Source organism: Mustelus asterias, chromosome 8, assembly GCF_964213995.1.
Source record: "Mustelus asterias chromosome 8, sMusAst1.hap1.1, whole genome shotgun sequence".
NCBI lineage: Eukaryota > Metazoa > Chordata > Chondrichthyes > Carcharhiniformes > Triakidae > Mustelus > Mustelus asterias.
This window is the reverse complement of record NC_135808.1, coordinates 133,941,225-133,960,044: the sequence shown is the minus strand read 5'-3', so window position 1 is coordinate 133,960,044 and position 18,820 is coordinate 133,941,225. Positions and strand designations below refer to the sequence as shown.

Below are 18,820 nucleotides of genomic sequence, written 5' to 3'. Positions count from 1 at the left end.
AACCCAGCAACAATGAAGGGACGGTATTCCAGTTTCATGTCAGGATTGAATGATGCAATTGGGAACTTGCAGGTGGTGATGTTCCTGTGGGTCTACTGCTGTTTTTCTATATGATGCTGTCAAAGGAGACTTGGTGAGTGATAGCAACAAAACTTGTGTTTGTACGATGCCTTACAGATGCGTTGTAAAGCCAAAATTTAACACCAAGCTATATTAGGGCACACGGCCAAAAGCTTGTCGAACAGGTAGATTTTAAGTGGCATTTAAAAGAGAAACAAAATTAGTAGAGAGTCAGAAGTTTAGGGAGGGAATTAGCGAGCTTGGGACCTTAGTAGCTGAAGGTACAGCAGCAAAGGTTAAAACCAGCAATGTTCAAGAGGCCCTGAATTAGTGTAGATATCTTGGGGTTGTGGGGCTAGAGGATGTTTAAGATAGCAAGGGGTGAGCTCATGATGGGATTGGGATCCTATGTGCATCGGGGGTAAGGGGCTGATGGTGATGGCTAGGCAAGAGTAAAGACATGGGCAATAGAGTTCTATTTGACCTGAAGGTAACATTATATTCATAGTCTCTTAAGCACTGATAGGAATCTGTCCCCTGGATTAAAGTTCTGTCCTTGCGAACTATCGCCTCCATTTCCATTGTTCTTTTGTTTTCCTAAACATTGAATGTCAGATTAACCAAAGTAACACATGACATACTATGTGAATGTGTTATTGCTGTTTGTCCTCCTTGATCTTTGCCACAGAGGTCTGCAACATCCTCACCTCTGAGCCTACTGGGATTGAGGTCACTTGGTTCCACAATGAACTATTACAGTCATAGCCAGAACATCTCGAGCAGTGTTGATCCTGTGCTGTTACTTCTGGAGCCACCTAGTCTCCTTCTCTCCCTTATCTATATGTTGAATTATCTGTGAGCATTTCAACAGCCTTAAAATATCATTTGCAATGTTTACCGCTAATGCATCTCCAATGTCATTTGCAATACCTAACTTTAACCCATCTCCTGTACTGTCAGATTGCTTGTCCAGACTGGGTGAACTGCACTTTCTCCAGTTAACCATTGACTTTAACCCCTGCTACAGAATATTTGGAGGCAAGCTTTTCCTCTTGTAAGAAAGTGGTTTGCACCACAATGGTCAATTCTGTGTTGAGCATTGTCTTGTGTGGCTCGGGAGCCTTGACGGTCTCTGTCACATTTTCTGTGGGATGCAATGGTATACAGTTCACTGACCTCTGTTTTCTTTAAGCCCTCTTCTCAGCCAGCTAAACTTCTTGTTTCTGCTCACCTCTTCCAAATGGTCAACTACCAGAGGCCACAGCTGCCAGTGATATCTTCTGGTTGTCTGCCAATGTCTGGTGATCTGCATTTGTGCAGGTAAACTTGTAGTGGAGTAATGGATGACCAGAAGGTCATGAGCCAATAGCCAATTCACCATATAGAAGGTCTTTGGGTGTATGGTCGTCATCCCTTCACTGAACATGGCTGAGGTAGTGCAGACAACGTTGGCTTAGCAGTATTTGTGTATGCTGATGGAAATAGCATGCTCCAGGATGATAACCTTGTCCTGCTAAGGATGTGTCTGAGACAACAAAGGTGGAAACTGTTCAGCCTTTCTTCCTGCCAACGTTTACCATATCCATTACAAAGAACAAAGATCAATACAGCACAGGAACAGGCCCTTCGGCCCTCCAAACCCGCGCAACTCCCCGGTCCAGGATTGAATCCTGAATCCAGGATCCCCGCCCAATTTTCCAGCCTATCTACATACCAATATCCTATCCACCGAGCTGTCCCTCACAGCTACGATGTTCCCTATCACGGGATCATTTCTGCTATGTCTCTGAACTTGAGAAGTTGTGACAGGCAAATGATCTACTAGTGAAAAAATAAAGAATATGGTTGTAACTGCTCAATAGTAAACATGATGATGCATTAGCATGACACTTCAATTGATCCTTTATATTGTAGGAGTGTGCAGTTAAGATTAGTGACCATCTTTATAATTGACTAGCATCAAATGTATGCCTTTTAGGCACTATTTTTGGGCTGTATAAGAGTTGATGATCAGTCAGTTGTGTGAAATGACAACCGTATATAAATAATGATAAAACCTTTGTACTCCAAATCCATACTCGATGTTTCTTTTTCTAGCTGAACATAGTTAGATTCTGCACTGGTCAGAGTACGCAAATCAAAAGCTATTGGTCGTTCTTCCCCTGAAAACATAATATATGAAACTACTGCCCCTACTCCATAAGATGAAGCGTTGCAAGCAAGCCACAATGGCAGCTTCGGATTTAAATTAACCAATACTTCAGATTTCTGCAAAGCATCCTTGGCATCCTTTTATGTTTTCTCTCATTCTGTTGTCCAATCCCATGACTGTTTCATACGTAGCTACACTATTGAAGCCATTGCATAATTTACTAAGTTGGGAATAAATTTGCCATAATTTACCAATCCTAGAAAGGACCTCAATTGTCACATTCATCAGATGTAGTGCTTCTAAAATAGCATCCCATCTTTTTAGGTGCTTTCATGTAGGCCTTTACAATCATTAATGTGACCCAATTACTGGACTGACATCTGGAAAAAATCAAACTTTTCTTTCTTGATACGTAGACCATGTGCTTGAAGATGTTGCTTCTAAATTATTCAAGTGCTCTTATTCACTGGATCCTATAATTAGAATATCATTCAGGTAACATTGTACACCAGAGAGACCACTTAAAATCTGATCTACTGATTTTTATTTTGAATAGGGCTGAATACTCTTCTCTGGGAAGCTGGTCTAGTCCAATAAGCTTTTTCAATGTGAACCGTTTTGCTGTAATTCTTGCATTGACTGTCCTTGTCCAGTATTCACTCATTGAAAGGCCCATTTTGGCACATATGTAACATGCTTGCTGCTGTTTTGACTTGCAGGAAATTTCCGAACTTGTGAATCTTCATTCCTGTACCAAATTGTGAAGCCTCTTTAGCAGCCAGTTCCATTGACACTGCTATTTGCTGTCTTTAAATTCAAAGCATGTTCATTAAGCAGATTTCTTTGGACGTCCAAATTAGACTAGCTCGCAGAGTATCCTCCAATGACTCGCCAAATTTTCAATGTTGTATCACCCTTTTTAAGATTACCCCAAACAGAGCAATAATTTTGCCTTGCACTTGATTCCTTCAGTGGAACCTGAACCATTCCACGATGATCAATGACTTTGGAGAGTGATCCTGTTCAAGGATCTTTGTCAAGCCATTGTAAGTTTTGTATCCTGGCTTTGCGAGATGAATCAAGTTCCACAGTAAATTGAAGATTTTACTAATTGTACTGAGAAAAGATGGTACGAGCAACACATCTGCTGTTTTATTTTCTTGTACAAAGTGCTGAAAACACTCTGCATAGGAACTCCCATGATTCATTTTCTTCTTAAGGACCTATGGCATCTAATTGACTGGCCATTTCATTTGCAGGCACTAGTGACTCGTGACTGTTCAGTATATTTTTTACTGTCTTCTCAGTACTTCCCTTTTTATCCTGGAGACCGTTGATTTGACATGCTTTTTTTTTCAGACTACCCCAGCCGTACAGCAAAGCATCCCTATTTTCATAATATAATAAATCCTGGCTGGAATCTCCCCCTTCTTTAATCGGAGAAAACAAAACCCTCTCTTAACACTGTCACGCAGAGCTTTTTCTTATTTGTCTGCTTGCACTGGCACTTCAATCTTTAAACCTGTTGTTGCTTCTCTTCAGCCTTCTAATATTCAAAGTGTGCGAACCCACAATGTTATTTCTTCTACTTAGGATCCTTTCTGAATGAAACAAAATCCCAACTCATTGTCAATTTTCTTTTTGCAATATCCATGTTGGGAGTTGTGGGTTTTGAACAAAAAGAAAAAATGTGGTTTGCACGTTCAGGTTCAAAGTAGTACACACTTTATTCTAGGAGCTCTGGCCTGTACCGGGTACTAAATGCAAGAGCCTCAAACACCCCAATGACATCACCATCAAATAATGTGACCAGCTCTTAAAGCAATCCTGCAACTACTTAAATACATAACAAAGACTGAGCAGCTTTCTGTTCTGATATGTAAGGAGACGTGTTCTGTCGACCTGAAGACATATGACAGCAGGAAACAGAAAAACATGCCAGAGAATGTTGGTGCCAGAACATAACACTGTATGATCCCGCTGTGAACCTTGCTGCTCATGATGTCATAGAGGAGATCAGACTGAGCAGCTTGGGTGGGCAGCCAATTTTCACCAATAGCTTAGCTGTGTGTCCAACAAGTCAAAGTCATGTGTCTAATATATGGGTGAAGAAAATGAGCATGCTTTTGTGCACTCGTTTGCTTCTCACTTAAGTCCACAACCCTGGCTAGCAGCAATATATCAAAGGAAAACTGTGCAAGTCTGTCGCTTGTCAGGATATTCTGACAATCCAGAGTCTGGACTAAAAGGCAAATGCCGGAACAGTATGTGTTTTCAGTACTTTAAACACATGGTACAACAAAGAACAAAGAAAATTACAGCACAGGAACAGGCCCTTCGGCCCTCCAAGCCTGACCACTGACCATGCTGCCCGACTGAACTAAAACCCCCTACGCTATCCCTCTATTCCCATCTCATTCATGTACTTGTCAAGACGCCCCTTAAAAGTCACTACTGTATCCGCTTCCACTACCTCCCCCGGCAACGTGTTCCAGGCACCCACCACTCTGTGTAAAAAATCTGCCTCGTACATCTCTTTTAAAACTTGCCCCTCGCACCTTAAACCTATGCCGCCTAGTAATTGACTCTTCCACCCTGGGAAAAAGCTTCTGACTATCCACTCTGTCCATGCCTCTCATAATCTTGTAGACTTCTATCAGGTCTCCCCTCAACCTCCATCGCTCCAGTGAGAACAAACCAAGTTTCTCCAACTTCTCCTCATAGCTAATGCCCTCCATACCAGGCAACATCCTGGTAAATCTTTTCTGTACCCTCTCCAAAGCCTCCACATCCTTCTGGTAGTGTGGCGACCAGAATTGAACACTACATTCCAAGTGCGGCCTAACTAAGGTTCTATAAAGCGTCAACATGACTTGCCAATTTTTAAACTCAATGCCCTGGCCGATGAAGGCAAGCATGCTGTATGCCTTCTTGACTACATTCTCCACCTGCATTGCCACTTTCAGTGACCTGTGTACCTGTACACCCAGATCCCTTTGACTGTCAATACGCCGAAGGGTTCTGCTATTTACTGTATATTTCCTATCTGTATTAGACCTTCCAAAATGCATTACCTCACATTTGTCCGGATTAAACTCCATCTGCCACCTGTCCGCCCAAGTCTCCAACTGATCTATATCCTGCTGTATCCTCTGATGGTCCTCATCGCTATCCGCAAATCCACCAACCTTTGTGTCGTCCGCAAACTTACGAATCAATCCAGTTACATTTTCCTCCAAATTTACAAACAGCAAAGGTCCCAGCAGTAATCTCTGAGGAACACTACTTACCATTAAGACTTGATTATCTGTAAGTATTCGCATTCCAACTATTATTCTGTAAATTGAGTTTGTCTTTATATGCCCTGTTTGTGAACAGAATTCCCACTCGCCTGAAGAAGGAGCTTAAGGCTCCGAAAGCTTGTGGCTTTTGCTACCAAATAAACCTGTTGGACTTTAACCTGGTGTTGTTAAACTTCTTACTGTGAACACCACTTGTCACAGCCCTCCATTCAGAAACGTATGTGCTATGTCCTGTTTTTACTTTTGAATAATATTTGTTCAAATTTCCTTGATTTGAAACTCAAATGAATTGCAATAAGATGGAACACTGAATTATTCAGAAGCTTATTCAACATTTCTTGGCAAAATTAAACTTTATCCTCATTTAGCTTGTTTGTTTTATTAATTGACATGCTAAAATATAATGCTTCAGAAAATGTTTTTATGCTTTACTTGACAATTATTTACAGTAGCAAATTCCTTAATTCTCCCTGCACCCCTGTGGCCAATGCCAAGCAAATCCCAATAAGTGTTATAAAACAGACTAATTATCTGATAAAAATATACATGCTAAAATGGCATTGAATCAGACATATCTTTATAGAAACAGTCTTGCCCATTAACATTGCAGCTAGTTAGCTGGCTTCTGAGTATCCAGGCTGCAAGCATTTAGCAATTTGAGATGTTAAGATTTCTGAAGCTGAATATTCATGAGCTAGATGGGCTTGCTGGCTGTACAATACCATATTATGTCATTGTTCCATAAGCATGTGCAATAAAAATCATGACTCCTTGTCACAGTATGCTCTTTTTCAGCAGATTCCCTTCTATTTTTATTAAATTTGACGTGATAACACCATAACTTCTGCCGCCAAGAAGGATCAGGTGGCAGGTGTATGGGAACGCCATCACCTGGAAGGTCCCCTCCAAATCACCTCCCATCCTGACTTGGGAATATATTGCTATTATTTCATTGTTGCTGGGTCAAAATCCCGGAACGCCCTTCCCAGCAGCATTGTGGGAGCCTCTTCACATGCTTGAGGGCAACTGGGTATGGTCAATATATTCTGGCCTTGACAGTGATGCCTATATATTGTGAATGAATATATTAAAAATTATAGCAAAGCAGAAAGGGTGTGTGTGGACTAATTGGAGAATAAATTAAATTTATATAAAGGCATCACTGCAATTATATTTTAATTAATCCAGAAGTCTTTACAAATGTAAATTCTACTTGCATTTGACATTGAGACACGGGACTGCTTTGTATTTCTTTTTCAGTTCAGATGAAAGCTGTCTGTCCACCTTAGATGTTGTGCAATGCCTTGAAACAAGGGTGGGGTGGAATCTTTTCCTCATGTTCAATCCCTTCGAGGCCTTCTCCCTCCTTGTAACTGTAGCTTCTCTCAACTTTCTGAACATTCGGTTCTCCTCAAATTCTGGCTTATTCATCCATATTTCTGTTTGCTCTGTTATCCTGTTTTTTTAATAATACCTCCCAATGTGCCTTGTGACATTTTATTACATTGAAGGTGTTCTATCAGTACAAGTTGTTCAAAAGATGTTGCGTTTCCATGTAGGACACCTTGTAGTTTTCCAATTTTTTGGCTCATTGCGATTTTGAGTGGGATTTTACAGGATGCTAGAGTCCTCCCACAATCTTGACGGCTGCTCCATAGCAACTTTGCTTCAAGACAAGACCTCTGCCCCTTTCTTGAGAGGAAATCCTGCCTTAAAGAGTTGACAGTCAATCTGGATGGCGACTCTGAAGTTCCAGCAGCATCAGTTGGACGAAGTGGTCACTACTAGGACTACAGGCAGTCCAGTCAGGGGTGTGCGCGTGTGCCGTTGCAGGCCTTTACATGCTCTCCTGCTGGCGTCAGACCTGTCGGCGGGAGGGTGTAAACTCCAGCCCTCGTTATTCCAGACAGCAGTTGGTTCCAAACATGGGTAGTTTTCGTTGAGTAGTCTGAAGTTCAAGGACTAAAGATGTGAACTGGAAGAAGGTCCTGTACAACACCATCCGACAAGACGTTCACAATCCCTGAGGGTTTAGCTCAGCAACAAACCTGCTCATTTCCATCCCCATCCCAGATCAGTGAGACTGGTGAAAATTACAAGCCTCTGACTAAAGAATGAAGACAACACCCACCTTCTTGCTCGGGTATTCCCAAAAGGAAAAAAAGTGTCTATGATGTTTGTTACTTTATGCCTGACCCCCTCAAACTATAGTGCAGCGCCTACTGTATTTGACAATCATTTTTAACCCCCTTCAAGAAAAATCAATAAATGTGTTCCAAAGTCGATAAGTTTAATCTCGGTAATGACACTGCATTGCTGATGTAGTTTGATTTAAGAAAACACATTAATTTTTACACGCTGCTTTCTATTTTTAGCTGTTGCCTGCATTGTGATATTTAAATCAGTGAGTTGTATGTGTTACAGCTGAAGTGGTTGTGCAGTTAATCAGGCTGCTTGCTTGCTATGGGAGATTGGAGAGCTGTAATCATGCCAGAACAAGAGCCATCACCCGGTATGTATACATTACTTTTAACAGTGTTTAAATTGGTTACCAAAATAGCACAAAGCAATAGTGTCGTGTGGTTGACTATTTTCAAAGCCAGTGCCACTCAAGTGGGCGGCTTTGTCCTGGATGGTGTTGTTGGAGCTGCACTCATCTACGCAAGTGGAAGTATTGCTTCACTCCTGGCCTGTGCCTTGTAGATGGTGGATAGGCTCTGAGGAGTCAGGAGCTGAGTTAGTCGCCACAGGACTCCTTGCCTCTGACCTTGCCACAGTAATTATATGGCTAGTCCAGTTCTAGTCAATGGTAAGATGTTGATAGTGAGCATTTCAGCTATAGTGGAGACAGTGGCATAGTAGTATTGTAACTGGATTAGTAATCCAGAGACCCAGGGTAATGCTGTGGGGACCCGAGTTCTAATTTCACCACGACAGAAGATAGAATTTGAATTCTGTCTGCCATGGTGGGATTTGAACCCAGGTCCCCAGAGCAGTATTCTGGGTCTCTAGATTACTAATCCAGTGACCATACTACTATGCCACAAATATTACTTGCCACTTGTCAGCCCAAATCTGGATATTATCCAGATCTTGCTGCATTTGGACGTGGGCTGCTTCAGTATCTGAGGAGTTGTGAATGACGCTGAAGACCCTCTGGAGTTCAGCACTTTTGTCCATGTTGGAATCAAAACTGTTAAGAGGTCAGGTGCTGAGTGACCCTGGAGGAACCCAAATTGAATGTTAAGTGAGCAGGTTATCGCTGAGCAAGTGCCACTTGATAGCTCTGTTATTAACCCCTTCCATCACTTTACTAATGATTGAGAGTAAATTGATGGACAGTAATTTGCTGGGTTGGATTTTTTCTTGTGTACAAGACATGCCTCGATAATTTTCCACATTGCCGGGTAGATACCCATATTGTAGCTGTATTGGAACAGCTTGGCTAGGGACATGACAGGTTCTGGAGCACAAGTCTTCAGTGCTATTGCTGGAATATTGTTGGGGCCCGTAGCCTTTGCAGTATCCAGTGCCTTCAGCTGTTCCTTGATATCATGTGGAATTGATTTTGTTGAAGACTGTCACTGGGGGACCTTGGGAGGAGACCGAGATAGATCATTCACTGGACATGTTGCAAATGCTTTTAGTCTTATCTTTTGCATATTCCTCGTGAGTCTTTCCCATAGTTTATTAATATGCAAGTAATCACCATTTGCTTTTTTGAATACTCAACCATATAGTTTGGTTCAGAATATTTAAACTTTGGATGACCGAATTTTGGAAGTGATTATAAATATTCAAGCTGCCATTTTCCATTCACAGCATCTTTGATAGTTCCTGAAAGGATTCTGATGTTCAAAACTTAAAACGGAGGATATTTTTAGATGGCATTAATTAGTTTCAAAATTAGTCGCTTTATAAAGTGTGTCTATTAGCTGCAATGTAGGATTGGCTCACTTAATTTTATGTTTTCTCTGACAGACAGCAAAGAATTTATTTATCGCTACACATCCAGATCACGAATGTCTCCCCACAACAGCTTCATTGAAACACTGCCTTTATTTACCAGTCATAACTTAAGTTTGTTTTGCACAAAGGAGAATGTAGATCAATGCATAGCATACCTCAATCAGGCAAGTTTTTAAAAATATGATCACATTTGATTATTTGATATGTTTCTGTGAAAGAATTCCTTGAGTCAAATGCTTTTTTTTCTTGGGCACAATCACTTTCGATCCTATAGCAGTTTTGCACCTTTGTATAATGTGAAAAGATTGGAACACTTGCTTTGCCTATTTCTCTTTCCTCAGTGGGAATTGTTTTTAAATCGACTGTGATTCATTTTACCAGGGACCGTAGCAAATAATTTTGTCTTCAATCGCAGTGTAATACTGCCAGTCTGCATCCTACCAAAAATTGTAATGCAACTGGGTTGGCTTACAAAATAAAGGATGTGTTGTTGCCAACACCATGAAAAGGCTTCATTAATAGGACAGCATATGAAAATTACTTAATTGGCGATTACTGCTTGTATTGTGCGGTCTCACATTGAGGAACACTCAGAGTAAAGAGACAAAACTAACTGTAAAGGGTTTTCTATTTTCAAAAATTAATTCAAAGGATGTAAGCATTGCTGGACAAGCCAGCATTTATTGCCCTTGAGGCGACCTGCCTTCTTTAATATAACTGTTATGGCCGGCTGGCTGCTTGGGTGGTGGCTTGGTGGCAGCCTGTGTGCAGTCTGTTACACCATGAGCATGCAGAAAGCCAGCAATGGCTGTGAATCCCATTGTCCCCTTCACCTTACGAATTCTTGTACAGTGCATTTACTTCCTTGATGCAGCAGTGAATGACTGCTTGGGGTCACCAGTAGAATTTTGGCAAGGGCCAGCTGCATATGAGATGAGAGCTGCAGTACCCTTCAATACCACTGGGATCGGGTGCCACAGTGTCCACTTGGATGCAGGTTGCCCTCCATTATGGTGCATTATTTTGTGATAGTCTCCTTGGAGAGGTGTAGCCTCTTTAGACACTGTCTCTCCTATACATCATCCTGGACCTATAAATTCTTGGGTGAACCAGGGACCTGCATCTGCCTTGCTGCTTGGCCTGGTGACACTGCTCCCTCCTGTTCCTGTGTGGCATGGCGTTCCTGTGCAGCACTGGTATGTCTTCAGTGCTCGAGGATGCAGGAATACAGGATGAATGATTCCTATTGTGTAACACCTGCTCCCTTTCTTTCAAGGCAGCCTCTGAGGTGTCCTCCCCTCGAGGACTCCCAATATGCAATGCCACTTCATAGAATCATAGAAACCCTACAGTGCAGAAGGAGGCCATTCGGCCCATCGAGTCTGCACCGACCACAATCCCACCCAGGCCCTACCCCCACATATTTTACCATCCCTCTAACCTACGCATCCCAGGACTCTAAGGGGCAATTTTTTTAACCTGGCCAATCAACCTAACCCGCACATCTTTGGACTGTGGGAGGAAACCGGAGCACCTGGAGGAAACCCACGCAGACATGGGGAGAACGTGCAAACTCCACACAGGCAGGAACCGAACCCGGGTCCCTGGCACTGTGAAGCAGCTGTGCCTCTGCGCCACACCCTTTTTTTCCAAAAGCAGAAATAAGTAGTTTTTTTTATTTGAGCTGCCTTTTTTCATAAATGTTTATTATTTCATTTTAGCCTGCAACTTGCTTGTATTTTTGAAGTTGAGAATTTTGTAGAGGTGCCAACCTGCCTTACTCTGATCTGACTGAAAGTTACAGGGAGGTTTTGGACTACCCACCGCCTGTCCTTGAGCCTGTTAAAATCCTTAAGTGGAAACTTAATGGCCACTGAAGAACCCCATCTGTTCCCATCGTTTACCTGTGGCCGGGGAGACACATGCCACTTAGGAAGGCTGGTGGCTTTATCTACATGGGATGATGGGGCCTCCTTTTAATGGGTCCCTTCAACCCCTTGGAAGCACCTGTCCTTTCAAGATCATCTTCTCACATTAAAGCGATTAATGCTTCCAGCAATAAATTGCTGTGGGGTTGGAGATGGGCTCACCCCTCTTTCTCGCACACTCTTTTAATCCAGGAAGCTGGGGACCGTGGCAGCCTTTTAAAAATCCAATCCATAATTTTAAAATGTACTCTCTTCCTAAATTTACTGGACACATTTTTAATATCTCTTCAATATTTTAGGAACTCACTACGCTGGGTTTTCCATCTTTTTACACTGAAGAAGGATTGAAAGAACTGAACCTGGAGACCATTCTAAATTGCATGTACGATCTGCTACAGCTTCATCGCAAAGGTCTTCGTGCGTTAGAAGATATGGAAACACAAAATCTGAAATCCAGTAGTGATATGAATCATTTGTACCACAGCCAAGTTAAACTAAAGGTAAAGAGCAAAACACAAGTAACCCCCTCCTTGACCTTTGCTTTGATACTGCTACAGCCATCTTATAGCAGGTGACAGGAACATAGAACATAGAAAAGCTACAGCACAAACAGGCCCTTCGGCCCACAAGTTGTGCCAAACATGTCTCTACCTACTAGGCTTACCTATAACCCTCTATCTTACTAACTTCCATGAACTTATCCAAAAGTCTCTTAAAAGACCCGATCGAATCCGCCTCCACCACCACTACCGGCAGCTGATTCCACGAATAAATTCCAAAAATAAATGAGTTAAACTGAAATGCTTGCTTGAGAATGCTCGTTGCTGAACATTAGAGCAACCGTCCATATGTTGGTCCCATTCTGTGTCGTTTTAACTTGGGCACTCTCATCTATGATGGCTGACACTCCCCACCCAGCTTTGTCAGTGACAGAGCCCTCACTCCATGCTTTTTCACACTCTTCCTGAGCCCCTGCACCTATTTTTTAAAAATCATTTCATAGGATGTGGATGCCGCTGGCTAGGGCAGCATTTATTACCCTTGGACACACGTTTTCATAACTTTCTTTTCTCATCTCGGGCTCCTTTTCTCTTGCAGAACCTTGGGCCAGTGTTTTCTTCAGCTGGCTTCCAAGACCTAGATGACCTCTCCTTGACTTGATTTTCACTTTCCACCTTCTGCCTCTTTAGGGAGGAGTTACTTGCCATCTGAGTGGTTTAACCTTGGAAGTACAAAATGGGAGTTTACAGCTGTCGGAACCATGAACTATCAATTTTTGATGTGCACATGGTTAGAGCATCAACATGTAACTCTCAGTATGACTTTTTAAATGGTGGGAGTTAATGGATATTGAGTAATCTGATTGAATCCTTTCAGGATCAACTAGAGTTATCTCGTAGAGAAGTTGTAACCCTTCAAGAGAAGGACAGACAGCTACAATTGAAGAACAGAACTTTACACAATTTACTGAAAAATGAAAAGGAAGAGGTAAGGACTCTGCAGTATCTGTACTAAGTACTCTTGTTCCCTGATCATTCTGTCCCTGCGTTATGTTTCTACTTTGTTTATCTTGCCAAGAATAAGATTAACACAAGATCGGTTAAGCCACAAAAGGTAAAGAAAATCCTCCATTCAGGTAAAGAAAAATCAATCCATGTCTCATAGATCTGAGCACTGCTGTGACACTGACGTGATAAGCTGGTATTTGAGCTGCTCCAATTTTACTTTTGTTTAAATTCTTGTCTGTTTTAATAGTTTAGACTTCCTTGATCTAACAATCCTTGATTTACTAGGCACTGAAGTACTGAGTAAGCGCTGCAGGTTAGGGGTGAGATGATAAATCTGCCTACTCAAATGGCTGTCGACGATCTCGTGTCACTATTTGAAGAACTGGGAACTGTCCCAGTTTCATTTATCAAATAGATTGTCTGTCTGGCCTTTTTATTAATTGTTTGTGGAATCTTCCTGGGCACAAGTTGGTTGCTGTGTTCTTGTCTATACAACAGTAATTGCACTGTAAGATAAATAATCCATTGGAACATCCTGAAGATGTATGGCTTGTAACCTCGTGGCTCCCCAGTGTCGGGTTTGTGGGGTACTCTAAAGACATGCTAGGGAATCTTTCTCGGATGTTCCCAGGTAAAGCTTTACCTGGCAATTGTCCAGAAGTGCTAACATCTCCTGGACAATTGTGCTGTGTTTGAAACCATCTGGCAAAGAAATTTAAATCACTGACTTTGGATATTCAGCCAGTTTTACACTGAAGCTAAAGAGTTAGAAATAAAAGCACTTCAGCACAACTATTTTAAACACCAGACCTCCTCGCAACCCCCCTCCCCCCACCCCTCTCCATATGCTACTAAATCCAAAGGTGTTAAAATCCTCCCACCGACAGCATTTCTTGTTTTTGATGTCTAACTTTAGCCTATACAATAAATGTTAATATTGAAAAATGTAACCTAAAACTGCAGTACATTTCAAATTGTGAGCGGGTTTTGGTAACCATTCTTTTTGTGGTCCTTCCCATACCATACGCTGTGCAATTCTTTTAAGTCTCAATTTATTAATAGGAGCATTGAATACAAGAGGAAGGAATACCGCATCCAGTTCTGGGTGCCAGACTTGGCAAGGGATGTTGTTAGAGAAATTCGTAATAGGTTAGAGAAATTTCAAACAATTAACGATTTAAGACAGTAATAAATTACAAGAACTGAATGAAATGACCTCCGATCAGACTCTGCCTAACAGGGGAACTGTCTGCATGAAGACAGTATAAACACAGTAAGAGATTTGAACAAATATTTCTGATTTAAACATGTATTTTGGATTTTAAAATGTATTTTTAAAGTAATTGTACACTTCAGCCAAAGGTAGGCTGCTGCAGGGCATGATGGGGTGAAGACTTGGGTTTCCTCCCACAGTCCGAGAAGACGTGCTGGTTAGATGCATTGGCCATGCTAAATTCTCCTTCCGTGTACCCAAACAGGCACCGCAGGGTGGCGACTAGAGGATTTTCACACTAACCTCATTGCAGTGTTAATGTAAGCCTACTTGTGACACTAATAAATCAACTTTAAAAGACTTAGCATGATGAACCACATTCTTTGGGACAATGAAACCACAGAATGTGTATGGTTTCATCAGCAAAAGTTACAAACGGTATGGTTCCCAAAACCACTTTATAAATAGGGCTGTTCAGGTTATCCTGATAAGACCATTCTTCTCAGACGTGAGAATTGCAGCTGTCTTGTTCGGCCATTGAGGTAAATGAGAATTGGTGGGAACAGTAACTTTGACTTTTGTAGCTAAGGGTCTGGGGTTGCTAAGCTACAAGGGGAAGAAGCATCCGGATTCTACAGACCAATGAAATCCTATGATGTCAGACGGTGGACTAGGCTAAGGTATATGACAACTGTTAACAATGATTTGTACTAATGGTTCATAACTCGTGGGAAGACAGGAACAGCAAACTTGAGGAATGTATAATTATTTTGATGAATGTATTGTAACCTCGGAGTGGTATTGGAATGCTCAGGACCTTCTCTCCTAGAGAGGTGTTGGACTGTCCAATGCTAATCTCTCCCATCGATCATTGGTCAAATAAAGATACGTCTTTAACCGAGACACAGACTTCATGAGTCTTTGTGTTATCTAAAGTTTTTAGTCTCTGAAAAGACCCCCCAACAACTTTGAAGGCATTGGAGAGGGTACAGAGGAAATTCACAAGAATGATTCCAGGGTTAAACACCTGTAGCTATGAGGATAGATTGGAGAGGTTAGGACTGTTTTCCATGCATAAGGAGGCCATTCGACCATGGGGTCTGCACCGAATATGACGAGTTCTTACCCAGGCCCTGTCCCCATAACTCCACACGTCTACTATGGCTAATCCATCTAACCTACACACCTTGGGACACTAAGGAACATTTTTTTACCACGGCTAATCCACCTAAACTGCATATCTTTGGACTATGGGAGGAAACCGGAGCACTTGGAGGAAACACACGCAGACACTAGGAGCGCATGCAAACTCCACAGAGACAGTGATCCAAGGCCAGAATTGAACTCCGGTCTTTGGTGCTGTGAGGCAGCAGTGCTAACCACTGTGTCACCGTGCCGCCCACGTGATAGAGGTTTTCAAGATCTTGAAGGGACGGACAGGGTAAATAGTGAGAAATTGTCCTCACTTGAGAGAATGTCAAGAACGAGAAGGCAGCGATTCAAAATAATGGGTGAAATAGTTAAAATGGAGGGAGGAAACATGTTTTTACCCGACGGGTGATTGGAGTCTGGAACAAACTTCCTGTGAGGGTGGTGGAGGCATGTTTGGATTGTTATCTGAAAAGAAAAAGTGTGCAAGGTTACGGGGATAAGGCAGGGGAGTGAGATTAGCTAGAATGTTCTTTCGGAGAGACCGTTCAGACTCAGTGGGCCAAAGGGTCTGAACTATAAAGATTCTGTAATTTTACTGGATGTTGTGTTGTGCTAATTATTTTTGACAAGATATTTTGAAACTTTGTATAACAGCTACTTATTTTGTGATCAGTGTTTTAAATTGCTTTGAATTTATTGCCCTGTTTTTAGATACAGAAGTTACAGAATATAATAGCGAGTCGCGCTACTCAGTATAACCACGACCTGAAGAGAAAGGAGCGGGAGTACAATAAACTGAAAGAACGCTTGCACCAACTTGTAATGGATAAGAAAGATAAAAAGCTGTGTAAGTATTCCTCAGATCACAGAGGCTTTAAGGAGTTGGGGGGTGGGGGTGGGGGGGTGATGCTGGTGTTTGTAGTTAACTTCAGTTGGGGCAATTGCAAGGAAGCTTTGCAAGAAAGTTTTGGCCAGTGGACTGCTTCCACAGATTTGAGTGTGCAATGGCTCGAGGGCATGGTATCGCTTGAGGTCATGATGTGGAGGTGCCGGCGTTGGACTGGGGTAAATACAGTAAGAGTTTTAACAACACCAGGTTAAAGTCCAACAGAGATCAAATAAACCAGTTGGACTTTAACCTGGTGTTGTTAAAACTCTTACTGTATCCCTTGAGGTGCCAAGTTACTTTATATTACGACACTTTTTAAAAATCAAGTATATTCTTCAACTCGTGTGCTAAGATAGAGTGCCATGGTTGGCATTCTGTAGTCTGGTTTGAATGCAACTGATTTAAGCACAAATGAGAGAGATTTCATACAATTTTTACTGTTACAAATACAAGCAATGTTTTATTGGATAGCAAATGGTTGGTCTTGCTTGCCTGCTGTAGGAAGAGCAAGTCTGAAGACTTTAAGTCTCCTTTTGTAGCCTCTTATGCCATTTGATAGGTGATGAAGGGGCAACGCTCTGAAAGCTCGTGCTACCAAATAAACCTGTTGGGCTTTAACCTGCTGTTGTGAGACTTACTGTTCAGTAGGTGATCACACAGCTCCTTGTCTTGTAACATAGCGCCAATAGGGACTGTCAAAGATTTTAAACCACAATTGGAAGGATGGATATGTGAGGAATATTAGATTTGTCAGAGGTGTAAATAAAAACAATTGAAGCCGCCTTCAGTCCTCTATTTGGAATGATTCTTTCAACCAGCCGGCATGTTCCTGCTCTCCTTTCACTGTTGAAATTCAAGTATTTCCAATCAAACTTTTATATTGTAACTTACTGACATCTAGTGGCCAGTTCTAATTAATGCAAGCAGAATTTACACGTGAATCCCACAGAAGGAGTAATTTTAATTTAAAACTATAATGTAAATCTTTCAAGGATGCTGATAGTATGCCTGCGCCCTTGAAAGAGAACCCGCATCAAAGCCATGGTCATCTGAAAGCAACGTGGCTGGGCCGGCCACATGCTTAGGATGCCAGAGCCCCAACTGCCAAAGCAAATCTTCCTTCCCCAGTTCACGGAAGGTTCCCAAGCAAGAGGATGGCGAAGAAAGTGCTTCAGAAACACCCTGAAGGCATATCTCAGCAAATGGAACATAGGCATCAATGTCTGGGAAACCCTTGCTCAGAAGAGACCTACTTGGAGGAGCCTCCTGATTGAAGGGACACAATTCTTCCAGGGCACCCAATGGCAAGAGGAGGCCTGGAAAAAAGAGCCTGAGAAAGGAATCCCAGTGATCTCGAGTTCAAGGAGCAAATCCACCTCCCGGGAACACTTGCCAAGTGTGCAGCTGAAGGTGCGGCTCCAGGATCAGGCTCATCAACCATGAAAGGACCCACAGAACCCATGACCATAACATGGTGGACAGTCATGATGCTCATTAGCGTGTGATTGCTGAAGAAGATGGTGTAAATCAGGCCATATCAGATTAGTCACCCATCATACTGTCCCAATGGCTTGCTGCTGTTACCAAGTGAGGAAGATGCTGTCCCAAACTACAGCAAGCCATGGTCAGAGTACCAGCCCTCCAGAGGCTGGTTATTGATTGGTGTAAATGGGTATTTCATTGGATAAAAGCAAATTACTGTGGATGCTGGAATCTGAAACCAAAGAAATGCTGGAAAATCTCAGCAGGTCTGGCAGCATCTGTAAGGAGAGAAAAGAGCTGACGTTTCGAGTCCGGTCAAAGCTTTGACAAAGTCGTCTGGACTCGAAACGTCAGCTCTTTTCTCTCCTTACAGATGCTGCCAGATTCGAAACGTCAGCTCTTTTCTCTCCTTACAGATGCTGCCAGACCTGATGGGTATTTCATTGGTTAAAACCACTCATTCCTGAGGAGAAAGTCAGCAGTATTTGCAAATTATTCTTTGCATTTAAGCCACTTCTCATTTTTGTTTTATTTCAAAAAAGGTATTGACATTCTGAATTATGTGGGCCGGTCTGATGGGCGGCGGAGTGCGTGGAGGACTGGCAAAACAGAAGCCAGGTATTGTAAAGTTACATCACAAAAATCTTCCACATCTCTTCGCATCTGTTGCATCACAGCCAGCAAATATACCTCATGACTTCTCTCTGCAAAGTTATAGGACAATAATTTTCCTTGTTCTCTCGCACTCTGCAGGAATGAAGGGGAAATGTACAAATCTCTTATGAACAACTATGAAAGGCATCATAAAGAATTAATGGTGGAAAATATTGAACTGAAACAAGTTCTGCAGCAGATGAAGAAAGAAATGATGTCTATACTTAGTCGTAGAAAGCAGAGACCAAAAGAGCACGTAGAAGATAGCAGTGGTATAGTGAGTTTCACAATATTCTTTCTGTTGGTGTGGTTAAGGTTTTATTATGAAACCATAACCTTTCATTACATTGTGCAATGGTCCTTGCAGAATAGTGTGGTATGAAAAATTATACCTGGATGTTTTGCTGCATTCTAATAGATTTAGCTCCCATCCTCCATGTGAAAGTCTTCATGGATCTTTGATCATAAAATGCAAGATTTGGTAATGGATCAATAATTTTTTGTTTGAATT

At 42.0% G+C, this 18,820-nt stretch overlaps 2 protein-coding genes across 5 annotated transcripts in view; both read left to right on the top strand.

Annotated features, from left to right (window-relative positions):
• The window catches only part of LOC144497572 (mucolipin-2-like), a 411,267-nt gene that overhangs the window by 322,482 nt on the left and 69,965 nt on the right, over positions 1-18,820 (top strand). The gene's annotated exons all lie outside the window — the stretch shown is intronic.
• Positions 1-18,820, top strand: part of ssx2ipa (synovial sarcoma, X breakpoint 2 interacting protein a) — a 71,768-nt gene that overhangs the window by 36,969 nt on the left and 15,979 nt on the right. For all 4 annotated transcript variants that reach the window (XR_013498561.1, XM_078218998.1, XM_078218997.1 and 1 more), the window contains exons 2-8: positions 7,939-8,026; positions 9,496-9,647; positions 11,711-11,911; positions 12,789-12,899; positions 15,996-16,131; positions 18,198-18,273; positions 18,409-18,586. Coding sequence is in view for 3 of the 4 variants with exons in the window: in XM_078218998.1 (XP_078075124.1) it covers positions 7,978-8,026; positions 9,496-9,647; positions 11,711-11,911; positions 12,789-12,899; positions 15,996-16,131; positions 18,198-18,273; positions 18,409-18,586 (903 nt within the window). In the remaining variant the exon portion in view is untranslated. The remainder of the gene's footprint in view (positions 1-7,938; positions 8,027-9,495; positions 9,648-11,710; positions 11,912-12,788; positions 12,900-15,995; positions 16,132-18,197; positions 18,274-18,408; positions 18,587-18,820) is intronic.